This window comes from Engystomops pustulosus, chromosome 1 (genome assembly GCF_040894005.1).
Source record: "Engystomops pustulosus chromosome 1, aEngPut4.maternal, whole genome shotgun sequence".
Lineage (NCBI taxonomy): Eukaryota > Metazoa > Chordata > Amphibia > Anura > Leptodactylidae > Engystomops > Engystomops pustulosus.
The window spans coordinates 243,489,436-243,516,168 of NC_092411.1; the positions used below are offsets into that span (position 1 = coordinate 243,489,436).

Here is a 26,733-nt window from a genome sequence, read left to right on the forward strand (position 1 = left end):
CGTGCTGTGCTTCTTCCTATGGAGGGGCGAGCAGCTCATCCCTCCACTCTCCACCCGTGCTTGCCTGGCCATAGTGAATTGAGCCTAAGGGTAAGGTAATACTAATGAAATGTATCCAAACTTTTGACTTGAGAAAGTAATAATTCCTTTAAAATCTCATTTGGCAAATATATTTAATTTTGGTAATCCTAACTGTGTCGAATAGTGAGCAAAACATAACATATGTCTTTTTATATACATGCAGTCCCCGGGTTACATACAAGATAGGGTCTGTATGTTTGTTCTTAAGCTGAGTTTGTATGTAAGTCGGAACCGTATACTTTATTATTGTAACCCCAGTGAATATTTTTTTGGTCTCTGTGACAATTGGATTTTAAAAATGTTTGTCATAAGAACCAGGATTAATAATAAAGCTTCATTACAGACACCTGTGATAACTGTTATAGCTGTTTATTGTAGCCTAGGACTAAAGTACAGTAAATTACCAAAATCAAGAGGTCCGTTTGTAACTAGGGGTTGTATGTAAGTCAGGTGTTCTTAAGTAGGGGACCGCCTGTAGTGTATTGAAACTTCTGGTTTCAACTATATGTAGTAGAACTTTTAAATTTTGTTCTCTGGGTGTCCTAAAGTTACCACGGAAGTGGGGAAAATGTTTTTCAGAAAGTCAATTTCTCCACTGATTCCTAGGACGACCTAAATGTGCATATTATAGGAAACTTAAGCTTCACTAAATTTTACCTCCCAAACCTATGGCTTCCTTCATTACTTTGATCTAGGATTCCTTATTCTTGAGATTCACAGAACACATTCCTTTTTCATCTCTAGAGCCATCATACTGCTAGGATATTTGGTTGCAAGCCCCATGACCCAGTTAGATGTGAATGCAAGTGTGAAGCACAGCAGAAAATGTTGGTGAAATCAAAACAAATAAAAATGGGCTTGTAAAATTTCATTTTAAAATAATATAAAAATTTCAGTGTAAAATAGCCTTTCTTCTATTGAATATCTTTTAAATATGACAAAACTGTCCTGGGCAGAGTTGCAGTTAGACCCATTATATCTATGAATAATGTAGCAGTCCTAATATTTTTACAATATTACAATCCATCTATATAACACTGGAGAGGACCACATTGGTTACGTTCCCTCAGAAGTGTGATATGCATCAACCGCTTGTAATAAAAGTTCATCTGGTATCTCAGTCTCCTCCCCGCTCCAGTCTTCCACACTTAGATCAACAGCATCCACTAGTTCGGCATCTTCTGCAGCTTCTGCTAGGGAGGCGTCATCAATGTAACATCCCCAGACTGTATCGGTTTTGCTTTCTTCTGATAGAGACTCCATTTTTTTGCTTATGACAAGTTCCTCAGTAGAGGGGACAGGTTGTTTGATGTTCCTAATGATACCATCTTCATCCATTGTAAGAGAGCATTCTTCATCTACCTGTAAGACAATTTATTTACTTTTTTTGGGGGGGGAAGGTTCTCTATCCTACATTACATGCTTATATTAAATCCACACACGCACACACCCAGTCTCTAATAATTGCAACAGAGTTTTCAAAAATTCAGTATGGAGGAAACCACATATTTGTACGGTGTGAGAATACGGATCTCTCTGCCCACTGTGACCTCTGGTGAAGCTCTCTGGTTGCTTTACTTTAGTCCCATGCTGCAATGATCAGCTGTAACGTGTCTTCAATTAAGTTTTATTGAGAATCCTTGCTCCCATTTTGAAAATCCAATTTTGTCAAAGGGACAGAAAAAAAATTTGTCTGGAGTTACAATTATAAAATATACAGTTCCAACTTGCATACAAATTCAACTTAATAACAAACCTAAATAATCTATCTTGTACGTAACACAGGGACTGAAGAAACTAGTATTGAGAACCTACCTCTTTAAATATAGATGGAAGACAAACTTCTGGAGGCAAAGGGTGAACTGTGAAAAAAGTCATACAGAAAGACTGAATTAAAAAGCAAAGGAAAAGTAATCCAGAAAATAAGAAATTGTGATGTCAATTTAGTCATTTATTTTAATTTTTAATAAAAATCTATAAAAAGTGGCCATATACACCAGCTGAATGCAAGTTGAATTAGAGTATCTCTCTTGTGTCCCTATGGGAAGTTGGATTAGGATGATTAGGTATCTGCTGAATGCCATAGTATTGTAAGGCCACCTTATAAATTTGCTCACAAAAGCATTATTTGAAATGATCCCCACAGGGACAAGGGTGTCAAAACCCCTATTTGGTATCAGCCATAAATAAGATGCTACTGTGCATTTATTGATAACAATACTCATATTTCTTTACAGAAATGTGTCACGAAGAAATTAGTAAGGCCTAAAACCCACAAGCGTGTCTGATGTAACTAACTCAAGTGATGACGGAATGTCCGGCCGCAATGCTCAGAGACCAGAACTGAACTGACATGCCGAGATTAGTGTTAGTCAGGCAAGGTTATTCAGGCAAGCCCACGATGTTAGTCGCATCAGACTTGCTCGTGGGTTTTAAACCTAAAGGAGGGAACATGCATAGTTTAGTTTTTACCAATGAAAACATGTGAAGCATGTTCTATTTTTGACAGTATTTATAAATATATATAAGATGTCAATGTGCAGCAAAATTCTATTGGAATACATACTAACACATTCATTTTATAATACTTGAAATGGTTTGTAGAGGTGTTTGGGACCAAGAATGACAGATGTGTTAATCAGCTAGTACCTATTGAATGCTAAAGCTTTTTTCACAACCATTCCAGTTATTTATACTGTTTGACTTCACTATCAATGTCATGAAATATATTTATTGTAATGAGTCAATGCCTGCACGGAACTGTAAATTCATATTTGGATAGCATTGAGTTAAGATAAACAGATATAATCTAACATTCATTTATAATATTCTTAATATGGATTTAAACTTACATTCAGACTTAAAGTTTTGTGCTCTGCAGACTGGGTCATGGCATTTCTGATACCAGATTTCTCTCTTTATATCAACTAGTAACCTGTAGAGCAAAAGCAAAACAAATACATTCAACGTTAATAACTTCAAACAGTTATTTGCAAGTGTATGCATTTTTACAGAATAATAATAATAATAGAATAATAATAACCATATCAAGCAGTCATCTAGAGTCCAAATATGCAACTTAAAGGTTATATCCGCATTTCTTATAAAGATACCTGCTCAAAGGGATTAATGGATGCAGGATTTAGCTCATTACAGATATGCAGAAAATAACAGCAAAAAAAAAAATTGTCTGGTTGTGTACTGTCTAGGGTCTAGTCTGGTGTGTACTGTAATCATCACATGACCTCTATGGTGATACACCACAATAGTCTTAAGACTCCTATCTGGCCTCTTTCCATATAACCCTATACCCTGTCACCCTATCTACGTCTACCAGTTATACTCTAACTACCCAAAGGGCTTGACATATCCCTGTCATCACTGACCTGCACCACTATAAATTACTATGGAATTACCCACAATATTGCCTACTACAAATAATAACATTGTCCGCTACGACCTGTGTTTTAATAGAATAATGCATCACTCATAAAAGATAAAATATAATAAAAATGATGTTTTATTTTTTGACCAGATTGGTATCTACTGACAATTCTGCCCAGCTATTAGTCTGAATTTGTTTGCTTGTGTTAATATGGGATTGTCAAACATTACACTGCTACTGTATAAAAAAAATGCTGCAGACCTATTACATGGAAACATCACACAGCAAATCTCCAGGTAATTTGAGATTACAGGTAGAGAACCTATTTGTCCACATTATAAAAAGACCCATCTAACAAGTGTGAGTAAAATGGACTAGTGTCATCCCGATACAACCAAAATCACAGGGAAGGTGAAGAGAAGATCCTTACATGACGTTGTTACTTCTGTGAGCTCGGCCTATGTTTTCACACAAGCGATAGTTAATGGTATCATAAACCAGCAATTCCTGGGTGGAAAAATAATTCCAATGTCGAATACCTAATACAGAAAAAAAAAAGGCAATATACCGTAGTACTAATCTAAAATAAAGCAGACATTAAAAAACCCCATTAAATTAAAAAAAAATGAATACTGTACCTCCATTGAAACCTTTGCTGGTCAACAATGATAATATAAAGTGATCAATTTCTGGATATGGTGAAAACTCGTATCCCTTCATCGTGATGCCTGCAGTGACAAAAAAAAAACAAGTTCAGGCGTTACGCTGAGGAGAAATGTTGCTGAATCACTTAGATAAGAGACACAACGTCATAAACAGAACACTTTGTAGAATGGACACTATATGCAAGTGCATCGTAATCATCTAAGAATTTCATATAACAATAAAATAAAAGAACTACAGCCATATCCAAAAAGCACCAATCCTCAAGATACAAGCTATTGTTATTTATTCATATTTTATCAGATGACTATTTTTGGCTATTGATAAAACTGCCATATTACTATGTTCAGGAGCGCAAGTTTCCTGTAGGTTTTCACTTCAAAGGAAACCTGTCAGGCACATATGGCCCCCCAAACCGAAGGTTCTACCCAATTTACTGAAGTGCGTTGCTCTGCATGATGATATTGAAAAAGTCAGTGGCTCCTGTAAATTATAAAATGAGCCCCCGTGCGAAGCATGGAAATCTTGTGAATTCAGCGGGTGCTCCTGATCTGAGTGGAGTCAAGCTGCAACACCCCTTTCCTCCGATGTTGTGTCTGACAGGTTCCCTCTGACAGGTTTAAGAATGTCAATGGTTCAAGCAAAAAGTGGGAACAATTTACTGGAGGAAATATGTGAAAACAAGTATAATTGTGAAGAGTCAGAGTTTCCTGTATACCTCATAGATCACAAATGTTTTGTACTAGATATGAGCAATCGCCCCCTTGCTTTTTGCAAGGCTCTGATAAGACTGATAATAACACAGCAGTTCTTTCAGGCTTTATTATTCTTTCTGACTTGAAAACAATACAGTCTATAGTACAATACTCAGCCCATGGATGCATCACATTGGACCCACGCCGGGGAAGGAGGGCAGGGATCAAATGTAATGCATATAACAGGGTTGTATGACTCTACACGTATAATGATCTATTAAAATTATCCTTCAAACAATATAATGGTATTAACGGACATCCTCTCTGTACCACTCTGCGCATTGTTTACAGGAGGAATTTCTCAATTTTCAGGGAAAAAACAGCCGCCTACCGTGTTGCTACTTTCACTTTAACTGTATTGCTCACCTGATACCACTCGACCAGGATGGTTATTTTTACATATATTAGTTGGGAAGGGAGTTTTAAGGTTGTTGCTTTTGTGCAGAATTCCTCATGAATGGCAAATAATTACATTATGATGTACGCTGCTATTTCTGATGTACCTCAACTAATGTTCCTTGATTTACGATGCTGTTCTGTTTCATTCATGTGTCAATAAAGCAATTGTAAAAGAAAAAAAGAAAAAAAATTATCCTTTAAAAAGAAAACTACCTGTGATAACAGATGCTGCAGAGCAGAGGCTGGATTGGTCACTCCTCTTTTCGTCTGTACTTGAACACGTTAAAACTTTTAAAGAATCTGTAAATCTTCAAAGCAATGTAACAATTAATATGAGTTTGGTCACACAGATATATACTGTAGATACACCATTGGCTCCAGAAATTCATGATTATTGTTAGGTTGCTGGGGTTGCATTTTGTGTTGTAGCTGTCACCCCTAAAAAAAGGCACTAGGAGCTTCTTACTGAAATAAGCAGCTCCTAGTGCTACAACAGATGTAGCAGTGTTAACCTGCTAGCATTACGGGAAACCTACGATAACGCTAGTAGACACTGCTGTGCTGTACAATAGCGGTCTGGCGTATTCATGAGCGGGCGGGACTAGGAGAAGGTGACTGTCGTATCAACCCTGTCAGTCACCACCGGACTATGGAGTGGGAGGGGCGGTCTGGGGCAGAAGCAGCCCCCTCATGAATACGCTAGACCGCATTGAGCGCGGTCTGGCATTTCTATTGGGTCCTTTCTGTCACAGCAGATATGCAGAACATGTGTGCTGTTCACTAGTCTATTTTAGGATATTCTGATATATTTGAACAAACTTCAAATTAATTTATTGCAGTTTTTCCTGCAGTTCTCTCATTCTCAGTCCTCTTTGAGCTAGTGCATGGAGACTAGCTGCTATGTGGTTTTCCATACACTTCACACAAATAAGAGGAGAATCGGCTCCATAACTCTTTCACAAAAGCCTCTGCAGAAACTGTAGAAATGTAGTGACCTGTACTCATATTAATAAAACATATTTTGCCATTTGCAGTCACCCCACAACTTATGTTGTGACAAGAAGGTATATTTCTCCAATGAGGTATAGTACATTATGCCCTACATTATCTTGCATTAACAAAGTAATGTTTGTTAAGAAGTGGGCGACCTTTTAAACATTTGTTTTAGGATAGACTAGAAGCAAATTCTTGCATTCTGTTCTGTTTAATGTTACACATAGCAACACGTTCCAGGCAGCGCAGCAGAAACCAGTTCACCAGCGGGTAGACTATGGAATGTATAAGGAATATAACATGTAATTTCACTTTTATGTAGCCACACCATCTTCAAAGAGTGCGTACAAGGAAGTGAAAGCAATATGAGGCAACCACGGAAAACCATTGTCTACTGAATAGATACAAAAGCTGTAATGCTGCTTTTTAGATCAGGTCTATCCTCACTTCTATTCTTCTATTTCACCAATTATCCAATTGCTGTTATTTTGGTATTAATATTTTTTTTTCTGTGGGATACTTTGCCCAACATAGGGTCCATCACGCCTAGTCAAGTAATCTATTGAATCATTTTTCATATGGTCTGTAGCTCATTCAGGGTCCCCCCCCCCTCCTTGTTTGCATATATGGGGTTGAGAATAGTCATTGTTAACGCTAAATAGCACTTTCAACTCTGCAAGAAACCATTGTGAAATCTGTTCACTATCTTCATTCAGAAGATATTAGATGTTCTGAGAGAATCACAGATGACACAAAGTTCTCTGAATTGAAGTAACTTTTGGAGTCATTGCACTAATAAATTGTACCTCAACAAGAGTCTGAGGCCTTACATGTAGCTTTGTAAACTGTTCCAGATCAATATTTACCAATCCCCCCGACCCCAATGGAAAAAAAAAAGGAAAAGTTACCTAATATTGCTGATAAGTGAGCAAAGGAAAATTTGCTCTTCCTCAGAAATATTTTTTAAAGCCTTCACTGCAAAGATGTTATCCTCTGCCACTTGAAAAGTTACATTTTTACCCATTTTCGATGACTTGTACAGACGGAAATTTCTGTTTTTAGTGTAAACACCTGAGGGCAAAGTTGGAGAACACAAAACAAAATGTATACCAGATTTACACTGTATATAATCCGTACATGAGTTATTTACAATTACTTAGGGTTTTCCCATGAAAATCCAGTCAATGTATTATAATTATTTTCTGTAAACACAAAATGTTAACATTTTCTATTATGTTACTTATCATATTGTAGATCATTTAGTAATCATTTAGTTGTGAACAATGAATATGGGAGCTGCCATCCTTACTTTGCTTCGTTAAAAGTTATTTAGTAATCTGCTTTAAAGGAGCTGCATGACAATAGACAGTAATGTAGGCGACACATTGAAGTCTGTGGAGAGTTTTCTGGGAATGTTCTTTGCAGATACAGTAGAAGGTTTAGATAAGAGATGAGCATCATCTACTGTTATACATTGATATGGTTTTCTATAGAGGTGTTATCTTCTATGCTGCATAAAAAACCCTACAGTATTGACAAGTTTCAGTGTCTAGAAAATCTCAGAATATAATGTTAGACCAAAAGTACCTTTAATATCTTGTCAATAACTGGATGTAATGGAAAGTTATTCATAACAATTACCAATTCAGTTCATTTTCATTATTATGATTTTTAAGGACTGATGGTAGATATGTAGAACTCTTTCTTTCTCACAGATGTTGGAAGTATTATTTTGTTCAGGAACGGTACAATTTGCAAGAAAAAGAGTTTTAAAATAATATATAGGTTAGCTGGAGGAGCCCAGGCTTCCGTCATCTGAGCACCTTTCAACACCACCAGTTTTTAATTTATGCATGTCCCATACTTCCATACTCCCACCTCCTCCCATCAAAGAACTTGGAGTGAGCCGGTGACGTCAGAGAGAAGGGGCTCAGAGAGTGCGGGGCATGAGCTCTCTCAAAGCTCTTGGGCCGGGAGCAGGCAGGACCATGGCAGTGCATAAATTAAATGTACTGAGAGGCGCCCAGGTGATGCAAGCCCGAAGTCCTCTTGCTAATCTGAATATTTTTTTAAATAATTCGTGCTGTTCCTGAAAATAATAAGAACAGTTTCAATACATGTGGAAAAAAATGAGCATGTGAGTTCTACACATCTACTTTCAGTCAGACTGATGTCAGATGTCCTTAAAATCTTGGACAAAAGAAAATGAAATAATTCACGAGATCACATGTCATGTTATTCATACCATATGCATAAATTACTTTTTACTATTTATTTATTCTGGGCTTTATGACCAAACTGAACATGTGAGAACACACTTTAAGTGGCCCTAAGCTGCAAAGCCAACCTATTGCTCTCCAGTGACTATGGGTCTCTGACCCTCTGACAAACCATGCAAGATGCCACTGATGTTATGTTGGTTGTTACAACTGTGCACCATTACAGAACCAAATAAACCAAAAACTAGAAAAAAAAAAAAACTTAGTCCACAGCAAAGCACATATCCTTACCTAGATCAATAAACAGTTTTATTCCACCATTTTTATCTTTCACAAATAGAGACGACAAATCGTGGATTTCCTGGTTGTCAGAGGATGCTTTCTGAGCATTTCCCCCATTGCTTTCACAACGTTCATCAAAATCTCTTGAGGATCTTTCACAAAAGGAGACATTGGAAGGAGACATAGGTCCATTCAGAGAACATAATGGATGTAAAGCAGACTTGATAAAATTGCCTGGTTAAACAATTAAGGACAAAAGATATAACAGAAATATAGATTGGGCTTAACCTGCATTACTATTCACACCGATACAGACAACCCAACAAATATACATGGAGGACGTATCCCTTTTCTTCAAATTTCAAAATGGTCTTTGCGGGGCAGAAGAATGCAAATACAAACTAAAAAGAACAAACCACTACAAACCATATGCCTTTATTTTTTATAAAAACAGAATCCACAATAAGAATATCAGAGCTTTTGCAAAAGATTCCCCTCCTTTCAATGTGGTAATTGTTGTAATAGAATTGAAATTTCCTACAAGATAATCTTGTATATTTATATAAATTAACCACATTAAATTTCAACATTTTGATATTGGATATTATCTTTTAGCAGTTAGAAAAGAAATCGATAACATTACCAATACTATCATACATTCACTTACCAACATGTATATTATCTTTAAAGGCAGTGTTAGGTAATAAAAATATTAAGTGGCGACTGAACTTTTCATCGGTGCTGGAGTCCAGGTTTAGAACATAATCTGCAGAGCACTTAACACCATAGTAATCTTCTAGCTTTTTACAAAAAAACTGCAGATGAAAGAAAAACAGAGTACATAGGATAAGTCAATTGCTTTTCACTATCCTTCCTGATTTCTTCTACTACAGGGTCATGTTTAGGCTGGACACAAGGATTATGCCCTTCTTCCTGCACTCTCATTTAGGGGCCGTGATCTGGTCACATGATTTGCGACTAGATCACGGCCCCCATAGACTTCTAAGGCTCTCCGTGAATATACAGTGAGCACACAATGTGTCGCAAAATATAGGACTTGTTGTGCTCGTCTACCTATGAAGGGAAGAGGGGTGACCAGTGCTCACACCTCCTCCTCCTGGCCCTGTGCTCGCCCAGGATACAGTCTGGGAAAGCACACGGCCATCTGAATGAGGCCTCGCTGACATGAGAAATCAAAGTTCAGGGCATTTCCATTACAATGAACCAGAAACAGTTTCATTTAAAGGACCTTTCGACGGACGGCGCGTGACGGCGTGATGTGAGGAAGCACGTCACTGCCGCTTCCTCTGTGAGCCACCCCGCCCCCACCGGCTCGCGTGCACATGCCACACATGGCGCTATTTGGCTAACCGGAGGACTATGGAGGTCTAACCTATAGACGGAGCCTAGGAGCGTGGTGAGACTTATCTGAGTGGCGAGGAAGATGCGGGAGCCGAGTGGATATCCGGGTGAGCAGTAGCGACGGCACCGCTGACGCCGTGAGGCCGGAGAGAGAGGAGGTCGTGTGGGACTGAGCACGGCTGCTGCCCCCCCCCCCCCTGTGAGAGAGGACGGTGAGAGAGGCGGCACCCGGTTCGTTGGTCGTTCCCTCTGGTGGGAGCAGAGGAGACGGCACTATTGACGCCGCGGAGGCTTGGGCAGCCGGACGGCCGCCTTCAGAGAGGAAGAGAGCCGCGACCGGAGCGGAATATTGTGGCTGGCCTCCTCGCCCTGTGAGAGAGGTCGGTGGAGAGTACAGCCAAAGGAACAGCAAGAAGTGTGTAAGGACGGGCCCTAAAGGGTGTTCGCTGACTACAGGCTGCAAGGCCCCTCACTCGGCTGGCAGGATTCAACCTCCACAGAGAGGACTAAAAGGCGGTGAGAGAACTCTATTTTACCTGGCTATTTCTCTCCGATTTCTACATTGTTTTTTTTCTTATGCTTGCTTTGCCCTTTAACCCCTTAACGCTCTGCGCCGTAGCTCTACGGCGCAGAGGTATAAGGGATGTATGAAGAGGGCTCACGGGCTGAGTCCTCTTCATACAGAGGTGGGGGTTTTTGCATATTGCACAAAACCCCCACCGCTAATAACCGCGGTCGGTGCTTGCACCGATCGCGGCTATTAACCCCTTCAACGCCGCCGGCAAAGTCGCCGGCGGCGTTTAAAAGACGGCGGCGCGTGGGCGCCGCCATCTTTTTTCCGATCGCCACGCCCCCGAACGTCATCGGGGGGCGGCGATCGGTTGCCATGGTAGCCTCGTGTCTTCTTTTGACACGAGGCTATCTGGCAGCTGCAGATTCGTTACAATGAGCCAGTGGCTCATTGTAATGAATGTGCTGCAAAAATGCCATATATTGCAATACAGAAGTATTGCAGTATATGGTAGCAGCGATCTGACCATCTGGGGTTAATGTACCCTAGATGGTCTAAAAGATAGTGAAAAAAAAAAATAAAAAAAAAAGTTTAAAAAATAAAAAAAATTAATAAAATATTAAAAGTTCAAATCACCCCCCTTTCCCTAGAACGGATATAAAACATAATAAACAGTAAAAATCACAAACATATTAGGTATCACCGCGTCCCAAAATGCCCGATCTATCAAAATATAAAAACGGTTACAGACGGCGGTGACCTCCGAGGCGGGAAATGGGGCCCAAATGTCCGAAATGCGACTTTTACACCTTTTTACATAACATAAAAAATGAAATAAAAAATGATCAAAATGTCGCACAGACCTCAAAATGGTAGCAATGAAAACGTCGCCTCATTTCGCAAAAAATGACCCCTCACACATCTCTGTGCGCCAAAGTATGAAAAAGTTATTAGCGTCAGAAGATGGCAAAAAAATTTTTTTCTTTTTTGTACACATTCGTTTAATTTTTGAAAATGTATTAAAACACAATAAAACCTATATAAATTTGGTATCACCGCGATCGCACCGAACCAAAGAATAAAGTAGGCATATTATTTGGAGCGAAGAGTGAAAGTAGTAAAAACTGAGCCCACAAGAACGTGACGCACGTGCGGTTTTTTTTCAATTTTTCCACATTTGGAATTTTTTTTCAGCTTCGCAGTACACGGCATGTTAAAATAAATAACATTACGGGAAAGTAAAATTTGTTACGCACAAAATAAGCCCTCACACAGGTCTGTACACGGAAAAATGGAAAAGTTATGGATTTTTGAAGTTGGAGAGCGAGAAATGAGCCGGAAAACCCTCCGTCCTTAAGGGGTTAAGTAACTTATTGCAGACCGCTCATAGCAGCTAATCCAAGTCCAGGTTTAAATATATGTACATTCGGTAAGAACATAGCTGGATTTGAGTTTTTTTGGCGCGGGCCGAGAGACTTTTTTTTTTTTTGTTCTTATTTCTGCATGCACAGTGGCAGAAGTGGACTATTTTTGGGATCAAATCGTCGAGTCAACTTGGAGGAGCTACTTTTAGGTGGCCGTTTACAGCAGCTAATATATTCCAGGTTCAAATATATGTACACTCTGTAAGAGTACAGCCGGAGAAATATAACAGACCGGCTTAGAGTGACTGCTCGGGCTGTGAGAATTTATTTTATTTTTTTTATTGCTGTATGTACATTCGCAGAATTTTTGCGGTTAAACCGCTGAGTCTGTAAAAAGTATTTGTGCCATGTGTGTGGATTGCATAAGCCTCTTGTAAAAATTTGTGGAGCAACTTTGGGTACCAGTACTATCGCCCCAAAAGGGGCTCAAGATCCTACAAAATGGGGCCAAAAAACGCAGCACGAAAGTCCACAGGACTAGATAAAATGTGGAAATCATCCCCTGTCCGGTCCAAACAGGCAGCAAAGGAAGGGGAAAGGAAGGAAGGGGAAAGGGAGGAGGGAGGTACGGGAGAAGGAGAACAAACGAGGCCGCAATCTGTGTCGCTTCAGAATGAGGAACCTATACCTGGGAACCCCCCAATCCTCTCAGAAATTCTAGAGGTGGTCCGAGAAACTAAGACTTCGATGGATTCTATGAGCACTCAATTGGCTGAAGTCAGGGTGGATATTTCGTCTATTGAAGACGAAATAAACAAGTTGAGACAAGAGTGCAAAGAGGCGGAAGCTTCTGTAAAGCAGTTGGCGGGAGAAATGAAGACAGTCAGACAGGAGCTGGCAGATTTGAAAGCGGATCATAAATCCCTGAAAGATAAAGTCAATGACTTAGAGAACAGATCTAGAAGATCTAACTTCAGAGTAGTAGGCTACCCTGAGAAAGGGGAGAATCATGATATCTCGGAGGAGATTCAAAAATGGCTCCTGGAGATTTTTGGCTCAGAGGGGTTTTCAGACCATTTCGGAGTAGAGAGGGCCCATCAAGTCCCCTTTAAAAAACCCCCGCATGGGGCTAGACCTAGAGCTATTGTAGTAAAATTATTCTGTTCTCGAGACAGGGACTACATTCTGAGGCATAGCAGGGACATAGACCCTATCCTGCTAAACGGTCAAAAGGTTTTTTTTTTCCCCGACTTTGCAAGGGAGACGCAAAAAGCAAGAATGAGCTTTATAGGTATAAAAAAGAGGCTTTTTGAAGCCAAAATGCAGTATTCATTACTCTTTCCTGCGAGACTTCGTGTTGTATATAAGAATAAGACTTGGTTCTTTGACTCCCCAGAGGAAGCCTCAGAGTGGCTGGAGGGAGAAGGTTCCTAATTGTAACAAAATATATCATGCAGGCTTGGGCGCTTAATTATGGGTGAAATGAAAAGTTATGTGCACTAGAATGCGACAAAATTCTGCTAATTGATATGTAAAAAGGGTGGGGGCGGAGTTAAGGTTCAGCTGGGGGGATGGCGCAGATGGAAGGTGGAGATCTACGGAGAATTGCTACTGTAGATCATTGTGGTGGGGGGAGGGGGGGAAGTGGGAGAGGGGGGAAACCGACAGGGGGGTGGGATTTTTTTTGGGGTTGTTTTTTTTTTTTTTTTTCCCCCAACTTAAATGGGTTCTAGGGTAAGAATCCTTGCTTGGAACGTGAGGGGCCTTAGTAACAGACTAAGGAGGTGTATGATCTTTGACCGGATTAAAAGGCATTTACCAGCAATTGTATGTCTAACTGAGACTCACTTAATAGCAGAGCACCAGGATCGGATCAGGAAAAAGTGGGTTGGAAAAATTTATCATTCATATGGGAATATCTATTCACGGGGAGTATCAGTTCTGATTCACTCAGATATAGACTTTAAACTGCACAGTAAACAAATAGATAAGGAAGGGAGATATGTTTTTTTGTGTGGAAAAATGGCTGGCCAGCAGATTGTGCTGGCATTTGTGTATATTCCCCCACCCTTCTCTCCTGGTATATTTGCAGAACTCTTAAAATTCAGGGAAGGAAAGGAAAGTTTCCCACTTTTAATAGTGGGGGACTTGAATGCAATATTCAATAACGAGTTAGATAGGATGTGTTTGGAAAAACGGGAGGGAGGAATCACTACGGAACGGAGTTCCAAGTTGACGATCTTGTGTAACGAACTTGGCCTGGTGGATGTATGGCGTACCAAATATGGCACTAAAAGAGCATTTTCCTATTTTAGTAAAACACATAGTTTAATGACTCGTATTGACCATTGTTTAGTAACCCAACCCTTCGTTCATAGCATTATGAAGATGCAATACGAACCAATAATCGTCTCTGACCATGGCCCTGTGACGGTAGAGATAGGGATAGAAGGAAAAAAAAGCAGAAGTTTTAGGCTTAACCCATATTGGCTCACTATGTTGGGGGACACGTTAGATGTAAGAAGATCGATAACTGAGTTTTGGATGGCAAATCTAAACTCAGCAGATAGATGAACCACTTGGGACGCACTTAAGGCTCATCTGAGAGGAGTGTTCAAAAGGGGTATCATAGATGCCAAAAGGGCGTTCAGTCAGGAAGAACGACAGCTTAAAACAAAATATATGGAAGCGGTCAATAGCCCACGGGGTGAACAAGACGAAGGGACGAGTAAGGCAATGTTGACTGCCAAAGAGAATTACGAGAGCTTCTTGGAGGGAAAAGCACGACACAAAATGTTTTTTAACGGGCAAAGGTACTTTACGGAGGGAGGCAAAGCGGATAGAATGTTAGCACAAATGACCCAGCCCCTAAATAAAAATAGCTATATTGCCGCAATTCGTGGGGAGCGGGGTGCGATTGTAAAGGAAGCAGGGGAAGTGATAAAACAATTTAAATCTTTTTATGAATACCTATACACCTCGGGAGCCCCGGATTCGAAACCAGATGTTAAGGCATATTTAAGCAGAATAAAATTCCCCATACTCTCTGCACAACATAGAGAGAAACTGGAGGCAGAAATTACTCTGGCGGAGTTACTTGGGACTGTAAAGGGATGTACAAGAGACTCATCTCCAGGGTCAGATGGCCTACCTTTTGCTCTATACAGAAAGTATGGGGCGGAACTAATGCCGTTGTTTTTAAATGTCTTGGAGGACCCAGAGATGAAGGGGAGAGTTTCGGGTTCCATGTCAGAAGCAAACATTATAGTAATCCCGAAAAAAGACAAAGATCTGTTAGAGGTGGGTTCTTATCGACCCATCTCACTATTGAATACAGATGCAAAGATCGTAGCCAGATTGTTAGCAAATAGACTCCAGGAGGTCATCACTACTATCATCCATACAGATCAGAATGGATTTATGCCAGGACGCAGAATGAACGAGTGTATCCATAGGCTCTATTCGGCAATGGAGATGGGGGAGGGAGGGCTCCGCTCTATCCTGTCTTTAGATGCCGTGAAGGCGTTTGACAGGGTAGAGTGGTGCTTCCTTTGGTCCGTATTAGAAGGCTTTGGTTTTGGCCCCAATTTTATCAGACGGATCCAAAGTTTATATGCAGCTCCGAGGGCAAGAGTAGTGGTGAATGGAGCGCAATCAGACCCGTTTCCTCTGACCAGAGGAACAAGACAGGGGTGCCCCCTGTCCCCTCTACTTTATGCTATATACATCGAACCTCTGGCAATCCTGCTGAGGCAAGATGGACAGATAGTGGGTGGAGGGAGTGGGGGGCACCAGGACAAGCTTTGCCTATATGCTGATGACCTGATCCTGTACCTTCAAGATACTCCTAATACAGTTCCAAGGGTGGTCAAGACGATTGATGAATTCGGGAAATGGTCCGGATTACAAATTAACTGGGAAAAGTCTCTTTTATTGCCTCTGGATACGGGAGTAAGGGAAGAAATGCAGGGCAAGAAGATCTCGATATGTGAAGGCAGTTTTAGGTACCTCGGCATCCACGTTTCAAGCAAGTTAGATAGGTTTGTGGAATTAAACCTAGTCCCCCTCATAGGGGCTATTAGGGATAAAATCCACTGCTGGAACAGACTACCCCTTTCTAGAGCCGACAGAATAGGGTTAATCAAAATGATTCTGCTTCCCCAAATTTTATTCGTAATCTCGGCCAGTCCAGTATGGATAGAGGAATCATATTTTAAAGTCATAGAAGCAATGTTGAATGACCTCATCTGGGGACGTAAGAAAGTACGCATGAAGTTGGGTTACCTATATCGCCCAGTAGAGGAGGGTGGATTGGGGATACCTTTCTTTTTTGGCTATTATATATCTGCTCAGATGTCTAGATTATTAGGCTGGAGGGTAAACCCAGTATATCAAAGGTTGATCCGAACCACAAAAGGTTTAATGGGTTCGATCTTTGAGATACTAGAGAGCGGTATCCTTAATACTAAGGATTTCGAACAATGGGAAATCTCTAAGCTGTTGTACAAAGGATGGGCAGGCTTTAAAGGATTATTCGGAATACATGGCTTTTTGGACATGACACCTCTAAGGGGCAACTACTTGATAGCGGAACTATCAAATGTACCCGACCTAAGGTTTTGGGAACAAAAGGGTATTAGGTATATTGCACAATTGTTTGTAGAAGGAAGGTTTAAGTCCTTTGACCAACTTGCAGAGGAATGTAATCTTAATAGAGGAGATTTTCTGAGGTACGGTCAAATAGTACACGCTTTAGCAGAATACAGGAAAAGGACAGGGTATGGGCTGAGGGTAGTATCACATGAGTGTATAGAGTTTATTAAGAATGGTAAAAGCACAAGGAAAATGATTTCGAAGATTTATAAGCATTTGGTGAGGTCCACGACACTGGATAATAGACACAATTCACAAGTCAAATGGGAAAAACTTGTAGCAAAGGAGGACAATGGTCCTATTGTTTGGAATAGAATTTACAGAAATATTAGACACTGCTCGCTAGGCTGGAATCACAGACTAATTCAGCATAGCATTTTACACATGATTTATTTTTCACCGGCACAGTTATATAAAATGAAGTTGAGGGCAGACGACAGTTGCCTGAGATGTGGTGAACGAGAAGCTGACTTTGCCCATGTCATCTGGTTTTGCCCAATAATGGGAGAATTTTGGCTTAAGGTTTTCTCTTACATTTCGAAAATATTAAAAACAAAAATTATCCCAACAATACGGGTGGCGATCCTGGGGGACACGGAGGGATGTGGAGTAGATCAAGGGGCTCAGATATTGGTGCAGAGAGCTACGCACCTCGGAAAAGTGTTCATTGCAAGAAATTGGGGGAATGCAGGGGCCATTTCAACAGAAGGATGGCTCAAGTTGGTGGAAAAAACTAAGAAATATGAAAAAGTATGGTTTATAAGGCAAGGACTGAAAGGAAGGAAAAAATGGGAAAGTGTATGGGGGAATTGGAACCCTGTAGGTATATCTATCTAGAACTGCTTCTGGGGTTTTTTTTTTTTTTTTCCCTCACTCCCTGTCGGTAAGGGGGAGGGGGGTGGGGGGAATGGGGGGCAAATGGGGATAAATTGAAGATAACGGGGATTTATTCATGGAAAGCGGATTGGTAAAAGTGATAATGCCTTGTTCCCCTTTTTCATCTGTTTTGACTCGAGTAACGATACAAAAAACACTTTGTGCCATAAGAGACAACTAAGAAATAGTTATATCGAGCATATAAGCCTAGTTATGCAATTGTAATGGTTCTGTTATTGTTGACATGGAAATGAATACAAGGATTTACAACAAAAACTGAAGAAGAAGGGGAAGGGAAAAGAGAGGGTGGGTGGGGTATATACTGTAGGTTGTGTATTTATACGTTTTGCATATGCAATATGTGGAATCATGTTATTCTGTGATTTTATGTGCAAATAAAAAATTTTCTTCAAAAAAAAAAAAAAGGACCTTTCGACACTTCCCTTATATGGAGATTAGCATAACATTCTGTAGGGGCTGCTACACAGATTCGGTGGCACTTTGAGTTTTTTTTTCTAGCCCCACAGTGACTGAGATATCAGTCCCAGTATCTGACCATTATGAACCTTTCCACAGTCATAAAGAAGATGCTTGAACAGAGGAATGTGTTATGGTAATCTTCTTAGTGTAAGAGAAGATTATTATAGCACACACACCTACTCCTCTTTTCCAACTCCTCCTTGACAGTGGAGAGAACTACAATGGTCAGATACCAGAACTGATATCTCAAGAACCATGAGGACTAAAAGGAAAGTTCGAAGTGCCCCTGAATATGTGAAGCTGCCCCTATAGAACATCTCCATGTGTGTGAGGTAGTCCACTTTAATAGGCAATTCGGCTAAACTCCTTATCAGCTATCCACTGGAGTAAGATAGTAGTGAGGCTAGATAGCCAGAAGGGAGAAACTGTTACCAACAGCTGGATATGAATCTGAATGAAGTGGTGGCAAGGATGGAAATGGCCATGCATTATGCTCAGTGTCACATAACTGCTTCCCGGCAGGAATATCACTTTAATATATGCAAAACCATTAAACAGGGTCTGGTCATCCACCCACAGAGGAACAGGCATTTTGGACATTTACTATATAGCAGTTGGTTCCCATGACTGATATGGTTATATATAGATCCTGAACTTGTTTATACTTGATGAAGTCGTTGGAACAAACAAAGCAGAACAGTCTGGTTATTTTTAGGCTTCAATGTTTATAGCGAGCAGCTATCTGCCATAAATGGATATGCTTTGGTAAATGAATAAAGGATATAAGGACCACTGACAACACATTATCTTTGATATAATTTTTAATAAATAGAGCTGAAGAAACATGGGGGCAAGTGTGTAAGTAGCATCATTGTGTCTCAATTCTTTCATTAGAAACAGAGCTGTATGTATGTGAATTTCAAGTGGCTCCGGTTATGTTTGGACTAGAGCCGAGTATAACACTGACAGACATTCATTTTACCCCTGGCACACTGCTCTTTAGTGAGGGTGCTTGGATGATAAATTAAACCTGTCCAGCATGTCCAACTATGTGCATTAAATATATGCTATTGCCACCATAAACTGTCCAACAATTATATTTATGCCCCAAAGCGTATACTGGCTGTCCTCCAGTTACGGTGTCCCAACTTACGAACAGGGATCTCCCTGTTCAAGTGGCTTTTCTTTCCTCCCGCGCAGTGGCTTGAGTTTTCTCCTGCAAGATGCTGCTATCTCAGGACGCTTGTGCAATCTCATTAGCACAAGCGTTCCTGGTTGTCTGCAAGCGGCTTGCAGGAGAAAACACATGCTGCTGCACAGGATGAAAGAGCAGCTGCTGCAATCCATTGTATCCAAGGAAGCTTGTGCTGGTAACACTGCACAAGCGTACTTGGTAACCAGCTGCTTGAAAGTCGTGCTTTGTGAAAGGCAGTCAGGTTTACTGCACAGCGGCTCGGATCTCCTCCTGCAAGCCACTGCTAACTCAGATCGTATCCCTGGTTACTCGCAATCTGAGATAGCATCAGATGCTAGCAGAATAGTCAAGCCTCTGCTTTACTATAAAGAGCAGAAGATGTTTCAGCACCGCTAAGAAGAGCTTATCGGGTCCTGGTCGGCCGGTGAGCTCAAATACAGTTCATTCACGGGAACAGACATTCCGGTTTACTGGGGACAGGCAGAAAGTTGCCAAAGGCTATAGTCCACAGTTGCATATAGCATCCAAAAAAAAAAAAGTCTTGAGGTCACTGTACACTTATAAAATACACCAATTCCAACTTACATACAAATTCGACCTAAGAACAAACCTAAAATACCTATCTTGTACATAACCCGGGGACTGTCTGTATTAGTAAATGCCATAGTGAATGCATGATAGAAGATGACAACTCTTTACCTATTACAATGCAAATAAATGCTTTACCTGAATCACCAGAGAAACCATTTTCTTGCCATCTGCGTCTGGATTTGTAGGCTTGTAGTACTCCAGATCAAAATATAGTTTGCAAACGGTGTCGGCGGGGATAACTTCATAACAGTGAGCTAGGGATTGAGGCCTCTTCCTTAAAATTAATGAAAGAATCTATATTATATACACATATATACATATTCAGTATATTTTCAATGTTCACAATTTACGATCCTTTAAATGGTTTAAGATCCTTTAAATGATTATTTGTAATTGTCACATATACACTCACCGGCCACTTTATTAGGTACACCATGCTAGTAACGGGTTGGATCCCCTTTTGCCTTCAGAACTGCCTCAATTCTTCGTGGCATAGATTCAACAAGGTGCTGGAAGCATTCCTCAGAGATTTTGGTCCATATTGACATGATGACATCACACAGTTTCCGCAGATTTGTCGGCTGCACATCCATGATGCGAATCTCCCGTTCCACCACATCCCAAAGATGCTCTATTGGATTGAGATCTGGTGACTGTGGAGGCCATTTGAGTACAGTGAACTCATTGTCATGTTCAAGAAACCAGTCTGAGATTATTCCAGCTTTATGACATGGCGCATTATCCTGCTGAAAGTAGCCATCAGATATTGGGTGCATTGTGGTCATAAAGGGATGGACATTGTCAGCCACTATACTCAGGTAGGCTGTGGCGTTGCAACGATGCTCAATTGGTACCAAGGGGCCCAAAGAGTGCCAAGAAAATATTCCCCACCCCATGACACCACCACCACCAGCCTGAACCGTTGATACAAGGCAGGATGGATCCATGCTTTCATGTTGTTGACGCCAAATTCTGACCCTACCATCCGAATGTCGCAGCAGAAATCGAGACTCATCAGACCAGGCAACGTTTTTCCAATCTTCTACTGTCCAATTTCGATGAGCTTGTGCAAATTGTAGCCTCAGTTTCCTGTTCTTAGCTGAAAGGAGTGGCACCCGGTGTGGTCTTCTGCTGCTGTAGCCCATCTGCCTCAAAGTTGGACGTACTGTGCGTTCAGAGATGCTCTTCTGCCTACCTTGGTTGTAACGGGTGGCGATTTGAGTCACTGTTGCCTTTCTATCAGCTCGAACCAGTCTGCCCATTCTCCTCTGACCTCTGGCATCAACAAGGCATTTCCGCCCACAGAACTGCCGCTCACTGGATGTTTTTACATTTTCGGACCATTCTCTGTAAACCCTAGAGATGGTTGTGCGTGAAAATCCCAGTAGATCAGCAGTTTCTGAAATATTCAGACCAGCCCTTCTGGCACCAACAACCATGCCACGTTCAAAGGCACTCAAATCCCCTTTCTTCCCCATACTGATGCTCGGTTTGAACTGCAGGAGATTGTCTTGACCATGTCTACATGCCTAAATGCACTGAGTTGCCGCCATGTGATTGGCTGATTAGAAATTAAGTGTTAACGAGCAGTTGGACAGGTGTACCTAATAAAGTGGCCGGTGAGTGTATATATTATATATATGCACGTATACATATATTTTTTTTTACTTATTGTTTATTATTACATTATTAATTTATTTTTGTTTGCATTATACAACAAAACAAACAATGAATAGCAACATTGAAGAGGAAATAGGGGCAACATCCAATATTCAGAAATATGATGTTAGGTTTCCTGTGGGGCAGGAAGAAATATAGGACTGGAATATATTGGTGGTGCTTGTACCCAAAGAAATAGCATCAAAACTTGTAGTGGAAAGGAGAAGGGTGACAATCACCATCAAAAAGTAATAACCTTTATTTTGTTAGGTTCAAACCAGCATTAGACAATAGAGAGAAGAGCAGGAACTATTTATTTCATACTAATCCAGCGCTTCTTCTAACCAACAAAGTCTGGTGTCCTCACCTGGATGTAAATAAGAGTGTGAGACTACATTGCTAAGAAACCTTAGACAGTGCATTTATGTAGTGTAGAAAGTCTTTCCTGATTGGTTGAACTATGAAAGGCCACGCCTCTATTCTTTGTACTAGCGTTCCATTGTTGGACCTGAAGCAAAACTTTCTCAGGTGCAAACTTGAGAGAACATTCTTAACTGCAGTTCTGGAGGCGAACATAAATGAAGACTGTACAGAGTTAACAGTGACTAATCGGACCTGCTGGAAGACTATTTCTCGTGTTTAAAAAATAATCGGACCTGAAGCCATACAATCTAATCCTACCAGTCTTCTAAATAAGAGCAAAACTCAACAAACACTTGTTTTCTCGCCATGGGCCCAAAAATAAAATCAATTAAAAACAGGAGACACATGGTTACTTCAGACCATCATTTAAAAGAAGTAGGAGAAAAGTAAAACAATTAGACAATATGTGATTCATAGCTGCCTTCCTCCAATGGAAAAGAATTGGTTATAAAAGCGCAATTGCATTGGGTAACCATAGATTGTAACTATGCAAGAGTCTAATAAAAGGGAAATACTTATGTTTTGGAGGCCTTACACACATAGTCCAGCAATTTATATCCTGAAGGACAATCTACATTGTACGTTTCTACAATTTATAGATTTTATATTGCTAAAACCATAGTCCACAGGTTCACTCATTTAAAGAGCACAAAATCGAAAATAGCGACAGGCCCCACTCCTGATATTAGACAGGAACACATGGATATGATGAGGTCCTTATTAGCAGCCTAGAATAGGTCACTAAATGCTCAAACGGAGGAGACCGCCATACGTTCCTTTTAAGAAAAGATTATTAAAACCCGAAGCTATGGGTCCCTTGGGATTAAATGATAAAAATATTTTTTGCTATTAAAAGAAATCCCACATCATCTTGTCCCCATCGCATTTCCTTTCAAATCCGCTCACTAGATCACACCTGAAGAAGCTTTCCTTCAGGTCCAACAATCGAGATCTAGTACAAAGATAAGTGGCGTGGCCTTTCCTAGTTCAACCAATTAGGAAAGACTTTATGCACTTCATACATAAGGCAGCTTCTTAGCAAAGAAGTCTCGCACCCTTATTTCATTCTAGGTGAGTACACCAGACTTAGATACTACTTCTAGCCAGCAGAGTTATCGAAAAAGATAACCCACCCCCCCCCCCCCCCACAAAAAAAGCAAATTTCTCTATATATAATTATATTTTGTGCTAAAAAATAAGATACCCCCACAAAATTGATATTGTCATGTCTGTAGTGACCTTGGCCAAGTAAATAATACATTATTACACCTGTATTGTGGATGGTATAAAAAAAAAAAATAATTAAAAATTGCAATTTTAGGGGCTACTGGCTATATACCGAGGGCAGGGGCTGGATGGCTTTATACAAGAGGGGAAAGGGACTGACTAGCTATGTACTGGCTGTGACCAATGCATTTCCCACCCTCGGCTTATACTTGTGTCAATAGGTTTTCCAAGTTTTTTGTGTTAAAATTAGTTACCTTATACTCAGGTAACTTTATACTCAAGTATATACAGCACTTAGATATGTAACAAAGATATGTAACATAATGACTTTTGGAATTTGAGCAGGATAAAACGGAAAAAAAAAAAAAAAAAAAAGGTCTGTGTCCTGAAAGCAATTTTAGGCAGTGTCCTTAAGGTGTAAATAGCGTAGAGAAAAAAGGAACCATATCACTCTCAAAACGATTTTTATACGGCAGGAGGAAATACTTACATGTAATAAAACCAGAACTCTGCATAGGTGGTCACCAGATAAAGCCTTCTCTCTGTATCATCAAGAATAGTTTCTAACGCAAATACATGAACATCCTTAACAAAACAAAAATACATATTAAAGTAGCAGTAGATTATTGAGAACTATACACATTGAACTTTATACAGGTTTCATTTTATAAGCATGTTGTATCTTGTACTGATATTAAAAAATGCCTTATGGCTTTGACCTTCATCCACAGATTAATCACTGCATATGGCACATAGAGTGTTGTCTGACAGAAGAAGAAGGGGGTGTTACAGCCTGACTCAGTTCAGCAACACCCAGCTGACTCAATTCAAAAAATTACAATAAAGACTGTGGGAGGTTCATTTTATAATCATGCAGAGCAACTAACTATAGAAAATGAGGTAGGACCTTCTGTGGGGGTATGTTACTGACAGGTTTCCCTTAAACTCAGAAGCTACATGGGGAGGAGGTAGTCTGTGTGTGTGAACATGGAGCACACTGTAGACAGGAGAGAGCAGACATAGACCTCAGTTCCTGGCTTCCTGATATTACTGAGCAGAGGCAGGGAGCAATCACAGTGCATAGCCCTGACCCTTCTGCTCATCCTGGAGGCCATCCTATTATCTCACTCTACAGTTTCTTCTTGGGGACCGCACAGCAGCGCTAAAGGGAGAGAGGCAGCAGCAGGGAGAAGGAAATCTTTAGCAGGCAAATATCTGCCATAAGGTAATGAATGAAGGAGAATAAAAGTATTCAGCTATTGCAGATATAGATAAAACTTTACAAACATCACAGTTACGCTTAAATATAACAATTTACCTCCTTACAGGTTTTGGCAAACTGAAAAGCTAGTACTTGGCGAGGAAACAATCTCCAGACTGATGAAGGCAGCCAAGGTCTGGACAGTTTGGGTTTGTAGACTGAACTAATTGGATGGCGCTTATACTGAGATGCCAGCTCCTCAACCGTCTTCAGTTTTTCAAGCCATTTTCTCTTCATTGTTACTAAAAAAAACAAAGCTGAATTAACCATTCCAGTGCAGAAAAGTATGGAATGAACGTCTAGATATGTACCATGTTACACCACAAATAGTACAGTAATCTGTAAATAACCAGGTATATCCATCATTAAACATATAAATTACAGAAAACTGGCTGTGTCATTATGGATCCGGGATCTGATCTTCATGATCTACCAGATCTTATCTAGCCCCCACCCATAGGGCTCCCCTTTAATATAGATATATGACCAGGTATGAAGAGACAGTGGGCAGACCCATTAGCAGGCACTGTGGGTTTGTTTTCTTGACCCCCCTTGACCCCCCGGTGATGTCACCAGCGGAACAAAGCCATTCCAGGATTAGACTGCATTCACACACATGTGCCCGCCATACGGTAGCACGGCGAGCACACGTTGGCGCACAGGAGAGGATGAGGGAGTGAACGCTGCTCGCGCCCCGCCCCTCTCCATAGATTATATATACATGTCCTATCTTTTCCCAGGCACTGTACCGCTCAGTATGTCTATTGCCAGCCTATGGGGGACGTATATGCATCCCCCAATGGTCGTGTGAATATAGCCTTAAAGAAAAAAAAGATATCATCACCTGGACAAGGGAACGAGCATTTCGTTGAGGGCATTTGCATTTTATGGTAGATGTCCTTTTACCCTTTATCATAACAATTGATTATAATTCACAATGCTTTAACATATTTAGGTGACTTTGAGACTGTTCTGTCATGACACATTGTACTTCATGCAAGTTAAAAAAATCTTAGTGATAAGTTTGTTGTTACATTCTGAAAAATACAGCAATTATTAGAAAAATTTAGAAAAATTTGTAAGTTTGCAGGCACACACCGGGACGGGACGCGGCCCGATCACATTGGCGTTTCTATGGTAACACCTGCGATCGGGAACAAGCTGCCGGCGTTTTGCATTAAATTAACGCAAAACACCGGCGACTCGTTCCCGAGGCACCAGCCTTTGTGGTGTGCGGTGCCGGGCTGCCATTGCCGTCTATGGGGAAGTATATGCGGCCACATGTACGTCCCCATGAACGGCGGTGTGACCGAGACCATAGTCTGTAAGCTCTTGTGAGCAGGGCCCTCACTCTTAATGTTCCATATGACTGTTTGTCATGTCTTATTTTATTTATATAAATTCCCCAGAATCTGTATCACGCTATGGAATATGATGGCGCTATATAAAGATTATTATTTACCCGTGTAGCGCACAAGGGGAGGTCCTCGGCCCCCGAACGCACATGCGTTTCCAGGGAAACGTATGCGATTGTTAAGCCGATCACATGCGTTTCTCTGGAAACGCATGTGCGTTCGGGCCAAGGACCTCCCCCTGTGCGCTAGCGTCGCGCTATGACCGGACGCCAAGCGGTACGTGTGACCGCGGCCTTAGTAGCCGCATTGTAAATACAATTCAATACATTGTAAGATTTAATATTACATTGATGTAAATGCAACACAAACCCTGCTGTGTACTTATTATTATTATATAATCAATTAAAAGCAGCCACTACTAATGAAAAAAATGGAGAAGGCAATCAGAGAAAGGGGGTTAAAATAAAAAAAAATTGGAAAATCTAAGCTGTCGCCCTAGAACACAGTGAAAGTGGATTGTCACCCATTAGAGCAATGCGGCAGTGTACAGTGTGGGGACGCTGGGTGCTATATACACAGGACACTCACATCCTCCGGGAAGACGCCGCACTACTCCGTCACGTCTCTGCACTTATACCATGACGTCATCACCGTCCGCACAGAACGCACCAACAGATCTGCCCAGCATCCAGTCTAAATTCCCGCCACTGGGAAATTACCTGATTGGCTACAGAGTTTGAATGACTGGCGGTGCTAACCAATCAATTTCGACAAGAGCTGAGGGAACACAACGGGGGCGTCATCCTGCCGTGAAGAATATTACATTGTATTTGAGCTTCACCAAAATGGAGACTCATTTTATTTTCACTTGTACTTCAGAGTTCAAGACTGTTGTATAACGTGTGCGCGTCCTGTTCTGTCATGTCCATAGTTCTGCCATGTGCGAGTGGTGGCGCCTGTCACTGACTCACGTGACGCCACACTCTTTCAGCGCTGCCT

At 40.8% G+C, this 26,733-nt stretch overlaps 1 protein-coding gene across 2 annotated transcripts; it reads right to left on the minus strand.

Annotated features, from left to right (window-relative positions):
• Nucleotides 1–761: 761 nt before the first annotated feature.
• On the minus strand, nt 762–26,678 carry PRIMPOL (primase and DNA directed polymerase). 2 transcript variants are annotated; one of them, XM_072122995.1, is made up of 13 exons: nt 26,454–26,678; nt 24,437–24,621; nt 23,609–23,703; nt 19,945–20,083; nt 9,445–9,592; nt 8,787–9,011; nt 7,185–7,347; nt 5,497–5,591; nt 4,105–4,194; nt 3,897–4,005; nt 2,934–3,016; nt 1,893–1,943; nt 762–1,439 (listed from the first exon to the last, which is right to left on the minus strand). In XM_072122995.1, the coding sequence occupies exons 2-13, from the start codon at nt 24,614–24,616 to the stop codon at nt 1,138–1,140; spliced, it is 1,680 nt and encodes a 559-aa protein (XP_071979096.1). In that variant the 5' UTR covers nt 24,617–24,621; nt 26,454–26,678; the 3' UTR covers nt 762–1,137. The 2 variants fall into 2 exon arrangements, with proteins under 2 accessions (XP_071979096.1, XP_071979090.1); XM_072122989.1 differs by having other exon boundaries at nt 26,323–26,463.
• Between the last annotated feature and the right edge of the window lie 55 nt (nt 26,679–26,733).

Coding starts and splice junctions, on each gene's coding strand:
- PRIMPOL (XM_072122995.1), bottom strand. CDS start 24,616: ATGAAGAGAAAATGGCTTGAAAAACTGAAGACGGTTGAGGAGCTGGCA. Junction 20,084..23,608: donor GAGTTCTGGTTTTATTACAT/GTAAGTATTTCC, acceptor ATTAATTTTAAG/GAAGAGGCCTCAATCCCTAG. Junction 9,012..9,444: donor TAAAGATAATATACATGTTG/GTAAGTGAATGT, acceptor TTGTTTAACCAG/GCAATTTTATCAAGTCTGCT.